This window comes from Hemiscyllium ocellatum, chromosome 12 (assembly GCF_020745735.1).
Source record: "Hemiscyllium ocellatum isolate sHemOce1 chromosome 12, sHemOce1.pat.X.cur, whole genome shotgun sequence".
Lineage (NCBI taxonomy): Eukaryota > Metazoa > Chordata > Chondrichthyes > Orectolobiformes > Hemiscylliidae > Hemiscyllium > Hemiscyllium ocellatum.
The window spans coordinates 67,361,193-67,374,029 of NC_083412.1; the positions used below are offsets into that span (position 1 = coordinate 67,361,193).

Here is a 12,837-nt window from a genome sequence, read left to right on the forward strand (position 1 = left end):
ATAAGCACATTGCCATTTTCAAGTTAGTGAATCAGGACAATCTCAGTTCTGAACCATACTCCCAAGTTTTGCTTGATATTTGTGTTAAAGTCCTTCTGTGTCAAGGAAGCATGTGCTGCTTGATGACAGGTTCAAGAGGAGCTGAAATGCCTCACAATCAAATATCCTGTTGCTGCTTACATATGAAAAATGGTTAATTTTGGCATGATAATAAGGTGCTGATCATATCCATGAAAATGTTATGCTTGAATCTAGGCCTGTAGGAAAGGATGGGCAAGAGATTTTTGAAAAGCTCTGATAAGAGCAAAGTTAAAAATCGCACAACACCAGGTTATAGTCCAACAGGTTTAATTGGAAGCACAGTAGCTTTTGGAGTGACGCTCCTTCATCAGGTGATTGTGGAGGGCTCAATCCTAACACACAGAATTTATGGCAAAAATTTACAGTGTGATGTAACTGAACTTATACATTGAAAAATGATTGTCTGTTAAGCCTTTCATCTGTTAGAATACAGTGATAGTTTCACTTCTTTCATGTGTAAATCACAAAACCTTTTTTTAAAAAGTTGCATTCTCAGGTGAGCTGTTAACAATGGTGATAGCTAGACAATATGTTGAAAGTGTTGGCCCCCTATGTTCTCTGTCTATGCCATGATGGTTAGATTGATTCTAATCCACAAAGTGAGATTACGGAGTTATACATGAATGCATGCAGTTTTTGAGCAAAATACAATGTAACCCTGCAAGTACAAATTCACCCCACAAAATATAGGTGTGCATGTGGGTCATTGTGTGTCTGTCTGGGTTAGGGTTTGTGTGTGTGTGTGTGTGTGTGGGGTGAGTGCAGAGTGTCTTAAGTCTGTGAGGGGTTGCATGTGAGAGTGTGGCATGTGCGTCTGTAAGGGTGTGTGTGGGTGTCTGTGTGTATGTGTGTCCATGTGTATGTGTGTATAGGAGTGTGTGTAGGATTATCTGTGTGTGTGTGTGTGTGTGTGTGTGTGTGTGTGTATAGTGCAATGGTGGTCACCTGTAATGTGACATGATAGCTAAATTCGGTACCCATAGGGAGGGCCTCAACCAGGACCATGGGTTCATGTCACATTACAGGTGACCACCATTGCACTATACACACACACAGGTACTCCTATATACACACACACACACACACACACACACACACACACACGGGTACAGACACACACTCCCACACTCTCACATGTGCCCCCTCACAGATTGCAGACACTCTGCGCGCGCACACACACACACACACACTTTCTCACACTCTCAAACTCCAACACACACGCGCGCACACACACACCCATGTGCACACAAATATTTTGTGGGGTGAATTTGTACTTGCAGGGTGACATTGTTCTTTGCTCAAAAACTGCATGCATTCATGTAGAACTCAGCTCAAAAACTGCATGAATTTACGTAAAACTCCGTTATTTCACTTTTTAGATTAGAATTAATCTAAACATCATGGCATAGACAGCGAATGCAGGGGGCCAACACCTTCAACATATTGTCTAGCTATCATCATTGTTAACAGCTAATCCGAGAATGCAACTTTTTAAAAAAAGGTTTTGTGATTTACGCATGAAAGAAGTGAAACTATCACTGTATTCTAACAGATGAAAGGCTTAACAGACAATCAATTTTTCAATATATAATTTCAGTTACATCACACTGTAAATTTTTGCTATAAATTCTGTGTTAGGATTGAGCCCTCCACTATCACCTGATGAAGGAGCGTCGCTCCCAAAGCTAGTGTGCTTCCAATTAAACTTGTTGGACTATAACCTGGTGTTGTGTGATTTTAATCTTTGTACACCCCAGTCCAACACCGGTATCTCCAAATCATGATAAGGGCATGTTCTCATGAACTTCCTTAATAATGGTTTAAATTACATTTAAGTTATTGTCTCAGAACTTCAACATCAATTAATCATTTCCTCAATTTTTTTTTCTACTTTGATTTGGTGAATATTGCAGATGTTGGATCCAGTGTTTATTTATGTTTACCTAATCAAAATTTTGCTTATGGTCTTTTCAGACATTTGTGACAGAAAACAGGTGTGATTGAATAGTAATTGAAGTAATACTTAATAATAGTGTTCCAAATAGTTGAACTGCACTGTATTCAGTGGAAGTGTTTATTACTCATTTTAAAAAGTCTAAATATAAATTGTACATCTCTGAATTAGCGTTCTACTTTGAGTCTAGTGAGGGGGTCAAATCAACATTTTAAACTAAAGTGGAAGGAGTCTCTGGTTATATTCTGAGCTTTTGATCCTTTTTATTGAATAATTTTAAAATTCATCCATATTATTCTTTGTACTGATAAAGGATTAATTTATGAAGTATTTTATAGAAACAAAGAAATGTTCAGATCCACTATAAATCTGTGTAGCTTTTTTTTTCGAAGTTGTGTTGAATGCACTTTGTACAATTAGAAATCCTTCCTGATGAATGGACTAATTTTAGAATTAATTGTGCTTTAGATCACTTAGTTGTTTGTTTTATAATGGTACTTGAGATGAATATGCCTTCGTAAAATGTGCGTTGGTTAGAGTATAGGGTTGACTTTTAAATCTACTTTTATTATTTTTGTAATTAAACTCGAGGGAACAAAATGATCCATATGAGGATTGTCGTTCTCTTTTAATTCAGTAACTTTTTTTATTTAGAGTTTAATAGTTTTTAATTTAAAAAAAAGTTTAAAAACGTACAGAAACCACATAATTTCATATTGACTTGATATTATTATTCAAGGTCATGGTATTATATATTACTTTCCTTTACCATATTCGTTGATCTGAGACACATATCTTCTGCTTCTGATACACTACATACCTAATAATATAACTCTAACATTTTTCCCCCAAATTTGAGAGTAGAAATTGTCTTTATGTGAGAGTGGCAGCACATGACAATAAGAAAGATTGCTTGTGCTCTTCATTTTTGTAAGAGGTTCTTGAGTGTGATTCATTTAATCAATGTTTTAGATGCAATCGTGCAAGTAATCTGCATACTTTTATGAGTGCAATATTTGAGAAACCTCGCATTCTTTGGCAGTAGTGCTGCTAGCTCAATGAAGCCTTGGATAGTTAATCTTTCGGAATGGTGTTAATGCTGCTGAAACTAGTTGCTGAATCACTGGTGTTGCTGGTGTCAGTCAGCTAACCAGAAAACATACATGAGCAAAAACAAAATACTGCAGACATTGGAGATCTGAAATAAAAATACAAACACTCAGCAAGTCGAGCAGCATCCATGCACAGAGAAATTATGTTGTGCTAAAGTTTCAGATCTAAATCGCTATTTCGCTCTTCACAGAGAGAGTCACACAGCACATATGGTTTATATACACTAATCCCACTTTCCAGAATTTGGCCTATTGCCTTGATTATTATGTTTCAAATGCTCATCCATGTTCCTTTTTAAAGGTTGTGAGGTTTCTGCCTCTATTGCCATCCCAGGCAATGTATTCTAGTTTCTCACCCTTCTATAGTCTGATGATCACAACTGCACACAGTACTCCATCTCTGGTCAAACCAGAATTTTCTTTAACAGCTCCAACCTAATCTCCCTGCTGTTATAATCCATGCCAGAACAGATAACTGCAACTGCCCTTCTTAACTACTCGATATGCCTTCTTAACCACCCTATAAACTTGTCCTGCTGCCTTCAGGGATGAGTGGACATGCATCCCAAGATCGATGTCTTCGACTGAGCTTTCTAATGTCCTGACATTTATTGAGTACTTCTTTGTCTTGTTACTTCTTCTAAACTGCATCACATCTCAGGTGAGGCTTCCAAAATTTTCAATTGTAGTAATTTTAAGTGAACATATAGAGTCATATAGTATGCAAGCATACCCATCAGTTCAAACTTTGCGCACCAACAAGACATTCCAATCTGACGAATTCCATTTGTCAGCATTTGACCCATATCCCTCTAAACCTCTCCTATTCATATATGCATTCAGATGCCTTTTAAACATTGTTATTGTATCAGCCTCTACCACTTCCTCTGGCAGCTCATTCCATACATGCACCACCCTCTGCCTGAAAAGGTTACCCCTCAGGTCCTTTTTAAATTTTTCACCTCTCAGCTTAAACCTATACCCTCTAGTTTTGGACTCCCACCCCCACCCTAGAAAAAGGCTATCGCTCTTCACCCTATCCAAGACCCTCATGATTTTATAAAGCACCTTAAGGTCACCCCTCAGTCTTTGATGCTCCAGGGGAAAAAATAGTCCCCAGCCTATTCACCCTCTCCGTATAGCTCAAACCTTCCAGTTCCGGAATATCCTTGTAAATCTTTTCTGCTGTCAAAATGGTTGCTGTTGGTTTGCCATTGTATCACTTCTGAGAAATCAATTTTTAATGTCTCCTTAATATCAATGGAAATAATCTCACAAAGCACTAATCGGAGTTTCTAGAAGCTATAAGATTTGCAACTTCTAATTTTTTTAACTAATGGAAGACTCAAATTTCTATTTTGGCAATAATCATACAAGTGCAGTGTTGCTAGATTCATTCTTCACTGCCTGTGTGATTATCCTTGTAGGGCCAAATGGCCTGTTTCCACACTAGGAATTTTATGATTCTATGTCCCTGTACTTTGTATTTGACCTTTAGAAATGTATAATCTTCTGTGATTAACAGGTTACCATGATCTGTTGTCCTTTTTGTTTGCTGCCTTTCTCACTTTAAGTTGCAGGTCTGTAACAGTTATCTGTTAATGATTTACTGCAACCATCATTACTCCTGTCCATTTTAATCTTCACCTTTACAATTATAATATTCAACCTTTCAGTCAGGAATATAGTATTCCTTATCAGGACAGCAACTTCTGCATTTTTCTATATCTATGTTTGTACAAGATGTTTCATTATTGTGATCAGCCCTGAGTCGTCATGTGCTGTGGACCATGTTTCTAAAAATCTCATGCAGTTGCTTAATTTCAATGATCATTGATAGAATTGACATTCTGGGAAAAAAAAACCTTCAGTGTTGTTTTATTGAAATTGTTCAATTTGTATTCATTCAAGTAAGAAAGAAAGAAGAATCAAATTTGCTTTCTGTCTAAAATTATTGTTGAATGATAATAAAGACTTACATTTCTATAGTCATGACCTTACATGCTGTTAGGATATGGCACAGTACTCACTGTCGTAATGAGCAGATTTAAGATGATTGTAAGGAAACTACAGTTGGCCTGGTGTAATTACACATTTTCAAAATTGCACCAGTTTCTTGATACTGTCTAAACTAATTTCTCCTACCAGAATATATCACCTCTTTCCGACATTAAATTTGATATGCTGTGTGTTTGTCTGTTTTATCACTCTGCACATGCCTTCCTGAAGTCTGCTACTGTAGTCATTGTTGATTGTTACATTTCGGTTGCCGTGTTGTTAATACAGATGTGGTCATTTTCATTGATATTTTAAGATCCATCCTTAGGTCACAGATTTAATAAGCAATGTAACATACAACATTATCTGCAAATAAAAAGTATAACTAATATGCACTTGCAACAACTCAATACTGAACCTTCAAGTGCCTTATTACATCTCCATGATTTTGTCTTGGGCATTTAATCGGATTGTTCTGTAATTTGAATGTAATTTCATACTACTCTGATTTCTGTTGATTAATTCTTATTGGAAGTTTATTTGGATACTTTACATGTCAAAGCTGTCAAATTACTTTATAAGATACAAATAATTGAAATCTGTGTCTACCAGCTACATTTTCTGATTATTTAATTTTGAAAAACATGAGTAGTATTCCTGTATTAAGAGAAAATCTGAATCCCTTTTTGTTTGACATTCAAATAATCACGTTGCTGGAAATGATATTGCTAAGTTTGAAGAAATTTATCCTTGAAATGTGATTTGTCTAATTACTTTAATACATATTATTTTCATGTTGCTGATTTACTGAAGTAGTAATTCCAGTTTTGGCTGTCAAATTTCAAAATAATGGTATATACCTCATAAGGTATGGGACATCAAGGTTAATTGTTTTGTGTCGCTTTTTTGTGTAGTCTGATTAACTTGAATGTTTGATTACTAGTTTAATTGTCATGTAGAAGTTTTTTTTAAAATTGATGACTTGCAGAAGAAGTTTACACTTTTTTTTCTGTTTGTGCTCCAGCTATATCTTTAGACTCAGCTGCACTCGGCTTGGACAGTGGGCCATTGGTTATGTCACAAATGAGGGAAACATCTTGCAGACTATACCTCACAACAAACCGCTCTTCCAAGCCTTGATTGATGGATGCCGAGAAGAATTGTATGTATTTGATACAGCAAAGTTTTCTTCATAAAGTTTCTTATTATACTTTCTTGTAGCCCTGACTTCTGATCAATGGTAAACTAACATTGAAGCAATAGAGTTCAAAATCTGTTTGAATGCCTTGATAATGCTTTTATTGTTCTAAATATGTAAAGAATATTTCATTTGATTTAGTTATTTGTACCCGGACGGACGAAGTTACAATCCAGACCTTACTGGATTGTGTGAACCAACACCTCACGACCACATAAAGGTCACACAGGTAAGATAATTGATTCTGGATTTAGCTTAGGTCTTTGCAGTCTAGAAAATTAGATGTTGCTATTCCAATTTAACACCTGTAACATGGCAGACTGCAAATTCTCACTCTGTGCAGGGTATACTCCTTGTCATATTAATGAAGGTTGTTACATAGGCATCCAACATATTTGCCTGAAACTGTTAGTGGGCCTATTGCATATAATGATAGGCATCCATAAGCCTGCATCACAGAATTTTTTTTTGTGAGTGACTGTGGCTTGTATCATATGTAGTGTTTTCAGTTTCCTAATTCACTTGGCTGTAAACCAGTAATCCTTAAAGAGAATGCTGGACAGTGCTACTGTAAGATTGCTACATTTTAATTTTTTTATGTTATAGTAGAATCAGCAGCACCAGTGGTGCTTGTCCTTCATTGCATTTGCATGTCATAGTTAGACTGTTGACCTTTCTTCACCCCAGGTCTTTTTTAGAATCTCAGCTGTTGTCTAGTCTGGCTGATAGCTTTCAGAAAGGCGAGTTGCCTTTTAAAACTGCGATTGTGGTAGTTGCCTGCAGCTAATTATGCTAGTGAATCAATTTCCTTCTGAAGACATGTACCTTGTGCACAGTAACAGATTTGTGCACTGATTCAGGTAGCAACTAATTTCAACTGAATCACTCTAATGTTGTTATTTCATCATTTATGTAAAAAAAAATTTCATCAAACTTGAGGGACTTGCTCATAACTATCAGAACTGAAAATGTGTTGCTGGTTAAAGCACAGCAGGTTAGGCAGCATCCAAGGAATAGGAAATTCGACGTTTCGGGCATAAGCCCTTCATCAGGAATGAGGAGAGTGTGCCAAGCAGGCTAAGATAAAAGGTAGGGAGGAGGGACTTGGGGGAGGGGCGATGGAGATGTGATAGGTGGAAGGAGGTCAAGGTGAGGGTGATAGGCCAGAGTGGGGTGGGGGCGGAGAGGTCAGGAAGAAGATTGCAGATTAGGAGGGCGGTGCTGAGTTGAGGGAACCGACTGAGACAAGGTGGGGGGAGGGGAAATGAGGAAACTGGAGAAATCTGAGTTCATTCCTTGTGGTTGGAGAGTTCCCAGGCGGAAGATGAGGCGCTCCTCCTCCAGCCGTCGTGTTGTTATGTTCTGCCGGTGGAGGAGTTCAAGGACCTGCATGTCCTCGGTGGAGTGGGAGGGAGAGTTAAAGTGTTGAGCCACAGGGTGGTTGGGTTGGTTGGTCCTAAGAGAAGGTTTTGTACAGTTAAAGGAGGGAGGACAGGATTGTATGTGACACTAGGCCACATCTATTCTATCTTTTGGTTACAGAGCAGCCTGAGCCGAGGAGTAGGACCAGAAGACAATCTTATGTCTTTGTTTTGTTTTCTGAAAATGTATATGGATGATGTTGCTAACTGATTTATTTTGTGAATGCATCAAGAGTAAAATATAATTTTCAATATAGGAACAATACGAGCTGTATTGTGAGATGGGCTCCACGTTTCAGTTGTGTAAAATCTGCGCTGAAAATGATAAGGACGTGAAGATTGAGCCCTGTGGTCACTTAATGTGCACTTCTTGCCTGACAGCATGGCAGGTATGTGGCTGAGTACAGAATTCTTATAGATTCAGAGTCTTTAGAGAGAATTTCTGCCCACTTCATTTAATTTTATAACATTCAAGAGGACTAACATTGAACCTTATTATCTGAGAATCATATTCAAAGATAAAGCAAGTGCTGCCTCCTTACTTGAACTTCTTGAATGAACTGAAACATCTTGTGTTGAGGGACTTTTTTTTTGGATGAGACGGAGAAATTCTCCCACAGCTGGGGAATTTTGTGGCAGCCAAAAGAAAATGTGTGATGTATTTAAAATCAAAGAAAATTGAAAACAGAATCTAATATAACTTACAGGAAGCTATGTCCTACTAAAATGTATGTTTTCACTTAAGTGGGGAAGTGTAATCTCTCACAGTAATAGATTTATATCTAACTCTAGTTCACAAAGAAATCCAGTGTCTTTGAAGTTTCTAATTTAAATGTAGAGTGTTTGAACATTCCAAATTGACTTAAGATTTTGTTAACAAGTTATTGCAAAATAATATTCCATAATCTTATATTAAACATTTACCAATGTTTTTTAAAATACATCCTTGCAACAAATATGTTTTAGTATACCTATACTAAATAAAAGTTGTTAGTAGGTATTGTTGATTTGTTGCTAAGAGTTGAGTGTTTTAGAGAGCTGGCAGTAAAAGCTCAAGGGGTCATGTGCCTTTTACAGCATTCTTTTTTGTGAGCCAAGAGGAACAAGAGTGTTTCCCCTGGAATTTGGGTTTCCCTTTCAATTCTGGCTTCTTTCCTCCCACCTTCCTTCACTATCCGTTATTCTGAGAGCCTGTGTTAACTTCAACACAACCTCCACATCTCTGACTTTGACAGGTTTATTGCACTTGTATGCTCCTTCACATTCTCCCTGTAAATATTAAGGCCTGTACTTTTGTTCATTCTTGCTCATGAATAATTCTCCTTTAAGTAGTTTAATTCATAGGTGATACTTAAAGATTTGATGTCCTTCCCTGTCAAAAAATAACTTGGCTTCGACATTGTTTAAACAATTTTGGTCAGTAACCATTTTGCCTTTTTATCAATCTGAACATCAAATTCCTTGAATGACTGTTGTTGTCACCATGTAAATAAATGCCAATCTCATTTACGTTTGCATTCAATCGTGAAAGAAGGCCATTAGTAATTTTATGCCATGGACATATCATTGTTCCCTCTGTCACAGTACCAGTTGTAATGACTTACTAAGGTAGCTTTTTGGGCCTTTGAAGAATCAGTTTACACTGTTTTGTCCATAATATGACACATTGTTTTAAATCATCCACATTTCTGACCTGTAAAGTAAACATTGGTATTTTTTATTGCGTGAGGAGGGGAATGTCTATAAATCCACAAGTAATGATGATGTTGAATTTGCTTCTGATTAGCTTAATTTAATTTTATAACATTCAAGAGGACTAACATTGAACCTTATTATCTGAGAATCATATTCAAAGATAAAGCAAGTGCTGCCTCCTTACTTGAACTTCTTGAATGAACTGAAACAGTGTGTTGAGGAGCTTTTTTTTTGGATGCGACAGAGAAATTCTCCCACAGCTGGGGAATTTTGTGGCAGCCAAAAGAAAGTGCAGTATAAGTTTCATTTAGTGTTGTATATGCTCTTCATAATTTTCGCACGGTGTATCTTATTCAGTTTAATAGTCAAATGTAATGAAAAATCTTAGTACAAAATTCAGAAGTTTTGTTTATCTTTTATTTGTTGCCATTAATATGCTTTAGGCTTCAAATGAGAAACAAAATAAATTGATCAGGCAGGTATTTTGCCTCTTGGAATTTGCATAAATCTTTGTGACAAAATAGGTTTCACTAAATGCTGAAAAGCTCCCCCTGATTTACTATGACCTAAAAATGTAGACTTATCATTGCTTTTATGTAATGTGTGATTTATTTTCTTCGTAGGAATCTGATGGACAGGGATGCCCATTTTGCCGTTGTGAAATCAAAGGTACCGAACCCATTATTGTTGATCCTTTTGATCCAAGAGATGATGGAGCTAAATTCTGCCTAGACAGTCTGGATGATGATGATGATCGTGATGAGTCACTAATTATGAACAAACTCGCTTCATTTAGAAAGGTAGGTTAAAAATAGATCAAAATGGAACAGATTTTCTGAATAATAGTTGTTTCATATATTAATGTGTAGGACATGTGATTTTAAAATATATTGACGTTAACAAATAACTTCAGTGGTGGATTTCTGCTGATAAGTGGTCATAAGAGGATGTCAACCAATGGAGTGACTTCGCTGCCCAGTAAGTTACTGCTATACTTTAAAATACGTTCAGTTTTACTCAAATATTGCGGTTATAAGTAGTAATAATTCCAATAAACTGATTTTTCATCTGCTGATTTATTCTCTTAAACTTTTGAAATGTGGATATCTGGGCACCATTGTGCCCAATTATGTGCCTGTTGAAGAGAGGAAAATGAAAAATCGTCTTTCATATTTCAGCCATGGAGAACCTTATGGTGTTCATATATTTGGACCGCACACGCACACACATTAGAATTTAGTACATGATAGCCATGTAATGTCCTTGACTAAATGATGGATCCTCATACCCATCTTTCTTTCATCTATGCAGGTATGTTATTCACTCCACACTAGGCTCTTCCTTAGTTTAACTTCATCACTCATCCAAGGCCTGCTGCATGTGCTTTGTTTCTGCTCTCCTCTCTTCTGATTTAGTTGGCCTTACTTTTGCCACTAGCAAAGCCTGCATAATCTTGCATGATATTACTCTAATGACCATGGGCTACTTCCTGGGCTATTGTCTCTCAATTCAGAAATTTGTAAGAAGGTATTTGTTTTGTTCTCCCATTGAATGGTGCGACATTTTGCTGCTGCAGTACTCTCCTTGCTCTATCTGACATTTTATTTTTCCTCATTGTATTTTATGGTCCCTGTACTTCAGGGAAAGCCATTAAATTTTCAAAATTTTTGCTATCACTCACTGGGATTTCTTTCAATCTAGTTACCCATAACAAACCATTTCCTTTGGTCCAAACGAGAGGGTTGTTGATAGAGAACCTCAATAAGATGATCTCAATAAAAAGAACAACATTATTCCCTCAAGGTTCAACCTATTTTGAAGCTCATTTAGTTAGATTTGTACAGAATCACAGTTAATTGTAGCTTTTGGGTAAAAAAGATGAATTGACTGACTGAGTCAATGATAATTTCTGATAAAGGACCATTATCACATGAGTTTCTCAGATAATGATCAATTAAAATTTACATGACCACAATATTAAAATTGGTATGTAATTTAGTCACGTTTATGGTTATCTTTTTTTCCTGCAACCTGCAATTCATTCTAAAAGATGAAAGACAACAGTAATCTAGGTTTGTTCAATATACCGTAACAGTTGCGTGACACTGTGACCTTTTGCTATAAATTCTGTATCTTATGATCCTGCTCAACAGCTATCTGATGAAGATGCAGTGCTGTGAAAGCTAGTACTTCCAAATAAACCTGTTGGACTTTATCCTGTAGTTGTGAGATTTTAAACTTATGGTAGAATAATTTTCAAGACACTAGCATGATCTGATCAATCATGCAATAATGTATTGGTTTCGTAGCTCATCGGTCATTTTTTAAAAAAAATTACAATTTGATGACCAAGATAATTAGTGTATTTAATGGTTGTGTTTTCCTTCTGAAGCTGAGGTTGAGCATATACTCAAAGTAGCAGGAGCCATGCAAGTACTAGGCAACATTTATTAACTGTTTGTGGTTTCAATTTTTTGTGAATTGTAAATTTTATGATGACGATGACAAAAATATAAAGTGAACTTTTTATGTAAATTTCTTGTATTAACTACTACATAGAGTCTGAACAGGGCAATAATTCAGTTTTGTTTGTTTTAAATCTGATCAGTGTTTCTGCTTGGTAGTGTTTTTGAGAAGCAGTGCCGCATGCTTTAAATTGTTGGGTAAAGAAGAAATTTCTGATAAAAATAACTAAATTAAATCTTTTCTTTGGATCTTATATTTTGCATTCAATAAAATATCCTAACCAAGTTATGGTGATAGGAAAAAAAATTGCAGTTGAGTATTATTTGACCGGACAAACTTTACAAGTTTTACAAGGCATATGTTACTTGAAACCATTATTGCAATGGTACTGACTTTGATCTTTGAAAGTTAAGTATTAGGTAGTGAATCAAATAGTCTGAATAGAATTTTATTTAGAGATGGATGTTGCCTCAAGTGCTGAGGGCAGTCTAATATTATAGTTTGAAATTTCATTAAATTATTAAATCACAAAGATGCGTAAGATTCTGCATGATTGGTTTTTGTTTTCTTGAATGTTTTGAAATATTTTCAAATGATTTATTTTTCTCAGGCATAAAATGAATAAGACCATCACATTTCCCCCTTCACTTGTTAGTAATAGATTCACGCGCAAAATGTAGCACTTCTAACACTAACTACAGTGCTATTTTGTATCCTCCGTGAATGGTCAGTGGGGAAACAGTAATTGTAGGAAATTTGAATAAGAGAAGACAGCAGAATTCTGTGCTACAGATGGTTGTAATAAATGAACTAGATGTGATACCTCAGAGTTTGCAGTTGACAGAGGCTGTACATGAAGGTAAACTATGAGTAGAATGCAGAGATGCTTCAATGTGATTAAGCTGGATGAGT

The 12,837-nt window shown here is 36.2% G+C and overlaps 1 protein-coding gene across 1 annotated transcript in view; it reads left to right on the top strand.

The window, feature by feature from the left end:
- cblb (Cbl proto-oncogene B, E3 ubiquitin protein ligase) overlaps positions 1-12,837 on the top strand; it is a 203,837-nt gene that overhangs the window by 127,835 nt on the left and 63,165 nt on the right. The window contains exons 5-8 of the mRNA XM_060833637.1: positions 6,170-6,307; positions 6,485-6,572; positions 8,022-8,153; positions 10,083-10,259. Of these exons, the coding sequence (XP_060689620.1) occupies positions 6,170-6,307; positions 6,485-6,572; positions 8,022-8,153; positions 10,083-10,259 (535 nt within the window). The remainder of the gene's footprint in view (positions 1-6,169; positions 6,308-6,484; positions 6,573-8,021; positions 8,154-10,082; positions 10,260-12,837) is intronic.